The sequence below is a fragment of the Trifolium pratense genome, linkage group LG2 (genome assembly GCF_020283565.1).
Source record: "Trifolium pratense cultivar HEN17-A07 linkage group LG2, ARS_RC_1.1, whole genome shotgun sequence".
Lineage (NCBI taxonomy): Eukaryota > Viridiplantae > Streptophyta > Magnoliopsida > Fabales > Fabaceae > Trifolium > Trifolium pratense.
In genome coordinates, this window is record NC_060060.1 from 29,554,329 (window position 1) to 29,560,069 (window position 5,741).

At 31.0% G+C, this 5,741-nt stretch overlaps 1 protein-coding gene across 3 annotated transcripts; it reads right to left on the bottom strand.

The window, feature by feature from the left end:
• Positions 1 to 197: 197 nt before the first annotated feature.
• LOC123909803 (equilibrative nucleotide transporter 3-like) lies at positions 198 to 4,695 on the bottom strand. 3 transcript variants are annotated; one of them, XM_045960713.1, is made up of 11 exons: positions 4,547 to 4,695; positions 3,243 to 3,330; positions 2,795 to 2,852; positions 2,593 to 2,697; positions 2,318 to 2,479; positions 2,082 to 2,225; positions 1,865 to 1,970; positions 1,525 to 1,697; positions 1,266 to 1,426; positions 894 to 1,152; positions 198 to 679 (listed from the first exon to the last, which is right to left on the bottom strand). In XM_045960713.1, exons 3-11 carry the CDS (start codon positions 2,843 to 2,845, stop codon positions 569 to 571), a joined length of 1,272 nt encoding a protein of 423 aa, XP_045816669.1. In that variant the 5' UTR covers positions 2,846 to 2,852; positions 3,243 to 3,330; positions 4,547 to 4,695; the 3' UTR covers positions 198 to 568. The 3 variants fall into 3 exon arrangements, with proteins under 3 accessions (XP_045816669.1, XP_045816670.1, XP_045816667.1); XM_045960714.1 differs by lacking the exons at positions 3,243 to 3,330; positions 4,547 to 4,695 and adding an exon at positions 3,202 to 3,216 and having other exon boundaries at positions 2,795 to 2,856; XM_045960711.1 differs by lacking the exons at positions 3,243 to 3,330; positions 4,547 to 4,695 and adding an exon at positions 2,936 to 3,214 and having other exon boundaries at positions 2,795 to 2,871.
• Positions 4,696 to 5,741: the final 1,046 nt, after the last annotated feature.

Sequence of the window (5,741 nt, forward strand, 5' to 3'; positions counted from 1 at the left end):
ATCATGTATGTTCAGATCATGTAACATGAAATAAGTAATAGGTTAATAGTTTATTTATGTCATTTTACTTTTTTAGCCCTGAAGATTGTATTTAAAGGCAATGAGCCTCATTTGGAAGATAATCAATATTCAACAAATTATCTTATTCTTGTGTATTCGACGCACCTTCTTCCAAACTTAAATGGCATTTTAAGGAATGAGTGATAAAACACTTGTATTGCATTAAGGACCGAATTAAGAAGTACAATACGGCCTCCTATACTCACATATTTATGACCCCACGACCCTAACCTCTTCCTTAAAGAGTCCAACACAGTCTCCCATGTAGACAAGCTACACGAATTAACACTCACCGGAAGACCAAGATACCTTACAATTAATGACGGTTGATGCCAACCTCATGAACTCCGGAGCGACATTAGCTCCGATTAAGCAACTCTTTGCAAAATTCAACTCAAAACCCGATTAATAATATGAATTAATCTACCATGATTACAAGGAAATTCCAAACTAATTAAATCTAGGACATTGTAATCATACAAGTAAAAATAGTAGGGAATAGATAAATTTAGAATGAATCTTTGCCTATAATCCACAACCAGTCAAGAACAGCTCCAACAAATATTCCTACTAAAAGACAAAGTACGAGCAAATTACCCAATGCATTTTGCTCAGGACCCTGCAACAATACAAACTCCAAAATTAGTATTGAACTCAGAACTAATTCATTACATGTAAAATAGTATTTGATGTTTCTCTGACACGTGTTGGTGTCCGACCACAACACAACACCGACACAGATAAATTATATATTTTTTAAATTATTATCGGTGTTCGTGTTGAGTGTTTGTGTTAGATCTTCATAGAAAGAGATGTGAATTGTATAAACTTGCCTTGTAACCTCTTGGTGCCACTGTCATAACACAGACAGTGAGATATCCATTGGTGAGTCCCAAGAATGAGGTAAGAAAGATCATCCATCCTTGATCACCATACTTTGCTGTAAAGTAAAATGCTGGTACCAATAAGAATCTAGAAAGGATTGCTATTAGTAAACCCTTCCTTGATTCTAACTTCAACCATGGCACAAGTGGGATATATCTTGATATTAAATCGAACACATTATACATTGTAACCAAAACAATTGGATACCTACAAAGATTAACAGTGCCAATATTAGACTTTGACCCAAAAATCAATTTCATTGTCATCTATGTCAAGAGTCAATTGGATTAGCAGAAAACTAAGAATAAATAGGTACATACCATATGCCTAATTGATGTGTTCCTGTATTTTCATACAAAAATCCAGGGAAGATTGATAATGTTAACACATATATCAGAATTATGTCTGCTGCATAATCAATGTTCTCCATAAATAACTGTCGGTTGCTTAGCCGCTCCACTTGTTTGTCATCATATCCGGCCTACAAAAAGTTCCAAAACCAACCACGACATAATTGAAAAATTGATTACGCAAGATTAATGTATTAATATTTTAGCAAAATGATAATAATTATGTTACTTGATCAATTTTCTTTGTTTGAATGCCTGCGGCAGCTAGATCAGCTGCAACAGTTTTTGATCCCTCAGAGGCGGCTTTTGAACGATAGTATTTCACTATAGGCAATTTGGCAAAGATTGCATATAGGATAATACAAAGGAATTCGATGAATGTGGAGATCGCGAAGAATAGAACTGCAAAGAAAATAAGAAAAAAGTTTACCTTTATATATCAACGAAAACAACTTTTAGAACACTAAGTAAGAACTATAATTGTACTAATAATTGGCAGAATGTCAAAATCTTTTTATAGCATAGAAAAGAAGAAAGCGTGAGAGGATTGCACAATAAAAATAACATACTCGCTCCTTTGCGAAGTCCGTTATTAGATTTCTCGAAAGCTAACTTGGTCAGCACTCTAAGTAATGAAGTTAGAGCACCAGATGCTGCTAAACCAGCAAAGTAAGACTGCATAATGTTAAGAATATACGTTAAGTATAAGTTTAATTAGAGAAAAAAAATGTACTTTAAACAGCAAAATAAGCATAAAAACTTGAATAAGTTATGTGGAAGATCAACCTGCACAAACTCAGGACACATCAAATACAAATCTCCAACCATGCCGCCTTCGATATGAGCATCGGCAATTCCAAAACAAGCTGTTAGCAAGCAGATACCAATATAAGGTCCGATTCCACCTCTCCCCGATGTTGCTAGGTCCAACTATCACATAAGATTATGGAAAATTGGTCATATATACACAAATATGATGCTGCAGCATATTAAATTGTGAAATTGGAAAATGATTTACTTACGATAAGAATCAAGAGAGTGGCGACAAAGAAAAGTATGAATCCAGCCAAATTTCGCAGTCGAGTATTGATATTTGATTTTGATCCATGGTATGCCAATATTATGAGTGTTCCAATTGCAAATGGTTGGTAAACCAATGTTAGCACCCTTGAAGGGTGATAATTCTTCGGAATTCATTCAAACAAAGCATATAATTAGTTATCATTTTAGGAAGCCTTAGTTAATCAGAAACTTTGTAGAATCATGTAAAACCAAGGTGAGTATAATAATTTCTTACCGGGAATAACTTGTAATAGTAATCTCCAATAGTTAACATGCTGTTCCAAGCAACAAGTGAACCAAGTCCGAGAATGAAACAAACTATCATTGCTTTGTATTTTCCCTGATTGCATCAATTAATCCAAAAAATAGAAATCAAAATAAATTCAAGATAGATAAACTAAATCTTTTGTTCAGAAATATTTACATCATACACTTACCCCTGGCTTTCTTGGTTCTTCACTGCCATTGCTAGTAGCTATAGTGTCCATTATCACTCACTCTACCACACAAAAAAAATAATCAATAATTAAGCAACAATAATTTCTTCAATTTTTGACCAAAGTCAAGAAGCTGGAAAATGCAACAACCAAATTTCACTACTGAGTTTAGATCACTTCAAATTCAAACCACCAAATTCCAAATTAATTTTCATGACATGACCACTAAGTCAGCAAAATACGTCCAAAAGGATTTGGACAAACCCAATTCTTTGACTAAAAGTAAAAACCTCATCAATGACTAATCATAAGTAGATATTTTTAAAAGAAAAAAACAAAACTAAAATGAATAAAAACATAATACAAAATAAAATAGTAAGAAACAATATATCATGGTATGGTACTACTATGCATAGAACAAGATTAGAAGGGAAGTTTTGACATTCACCTAAGCTAGATTATGAGAGTCATAGGGAATGAAGACAAGACAAGTTTGGTTTGGACTTTGGAGATTTAATGTTGTTTCATTTGAAAATCTTAGGGGGGTGTATTCAATTAGGATTTCAATGGATTTTAAAAGACTTTTTTATGATGAGAAAATCCTGTGGTATTCAATTAGGATTTTAAAAGACTTTAAAAAAGTCTAGTGGTATTCAATCAAGACTCTTTACAACTTACAAAAAGTCTTGTGGTATTCAAAAGTATTCTAATTTCGATGGATTGTTTAAAAAATAGGATTTTAATGGATTTTGATGGACTTTTTAGTGAATTTTGAGCTACAAAAAGTCTTTCCTCATATCATGAGATTTTGATGGATTCTCATTTTTTTTTATTTCTTTCACCTTTCCTCATGTTTCTATTTCATGTTTCCTGATTATCTCATGTTTTTTATAATCGCTAATATTTTCTCCATACCTCTCTATTGCCGTCGGAACTCATCAGTTCAAAATATGTTCTTCTCTTACAACTTGGTATATTATCCATACAAATAAGGAAAATGCTAACTAGTGCCCCTGGGGCACTAGTTAAGAAGCTAAATAAGGTATAAATTCATTGGAACTTGTGTATTCTACTTTTTATAAGTATAAAAAATGATTTTTTCAATGAAAAAATTACTACTTTTGGTATCCTTAACTAGTGCCCCGGGGGCACTAGTTAGCATGACCCTACAAATAATTATAAACCTCTAACATAATATTACCGAGTTTCTTCTCTTACAAGTGGAATGAATTATATATACTTTTCAATCAATTATAACTTGCGTTAGATCAAAAATTTATTCAACTTATATCACTCACAAAAAACGATTTGCTATATTGTTCAATAATCATCACACATATACCACTCTCAAAATTCTTTAACATAACTTTTTTTTTTGTTTTTGTATCAATTTAATGTGTAATTTTTTTTCCCATCTGTTATGTTTTTATTTGTTTTGTTTTCTTGATTCATTGATTTTTATTTTGTTATATTGATTAATTGTTATTATTAATATTGGATGTTATTTTAGGAAATCAATAACTTTGTTTCTTTTTTTAAAAAAAAATTACTGAATCATTTGAAATCATAAAAATCCATAAAGTACTCTAAAATCTAGAAAATCTGTGTAATCAATTCTTTAAAGTCTTGATTTGAAAATCGTGATTGTTGAAAATGTCATTTAAAATCTCACAAAGTCAATACAATCCCACAAAATCTTCAATTTTTTTTTTGGTTAAAATAGTCCTTTGAAATCCCAATTCAATACACCCCCTTAATGTGCTTATTGGTTCTGCACCATTCTAGTACTAGTAACATGTGCAGAGATCTGGTTTATGGATTAATCATCACCGTCAAAATATTTTCCTTATCAACAACAACTTTGTTATCATCATTAACATGTGACGTACTCTTCAATTTCCAGTGCCGTTTGCGGCACAATCATTTTTCTTTTTTTTATTATATAATTTATTATTTATTACTAAATGCTAGTAGTACATAAAAATTGGGTGAATTGATCAATTAACAATTTGTTATAAAGCCATGAGGAAGCCTCAAATAAGATATCTATGCAAAGGACGGATTTTGCCCTCCAAACTCAAATCCATAAAGTTTGGATTTTTAAAACTTCGGAATAAAATTAAAAAGTATAACCCTAAACCTATATTTATATCGAGGATCGAGTATCTCGACGGGGTTGAAGTATTCTCGTTACGTCTCTTTTCACATGAATTTGAATTATATTTTTTTTTTTATAAAAAAAATAATTAAATATCCAAAATTATTTTTTTAGAAATAGAGAAAATGATTTATTTAATACTCAAATTAAATAAAAAAAAATATATGAATGTAATTTAAGAGATTGTTTAAGGGTTTTTAATTTAAAAAAAAAATGTAAAATCTAATTTTAGTATAAGCGGGTGAATTTGGGGACGGATTTGTAGTGGGTATCAATATCCTCATTACCCGCCTCAACTCGATTTTCCAGTCAAAACGAATATGGTTTGGAAAATATGGGTTTTATTGTCATGATAAGAAGAGAAGACAAAACATTTTTCATGGAGCAGACAAAATAGAAGAAAACATTTTTTTACTATGCGACAATAAAAAAACAAAGTTACTATTGATGTGTCAAAGAATACTAACCGGTTTCTCTTTTCTTGTAACTAAGCAGATTTTGATATAAGTGCTTACGAGTTTCCTTTGCAAATGAGAGTTGGCAGAGCACACGAATATGACCTTTATAATTCACTCCCATGGCCAAGATCTCAATTTATTTAGAAAAAAAAGAATCTTTATTTTAAAAAAAATCTTCACAATATTTATTTTTACCAAATTAGGTGTGAATGATTCTCAACGATTCTTCTATTAAATAAATTAATTTTCCTTTTATATAGGTTAGGATCAATCGACACCAAATGTCAATTTTTTTTGTGTCAAATGAAATTTGACATTAAATTTAAACCGT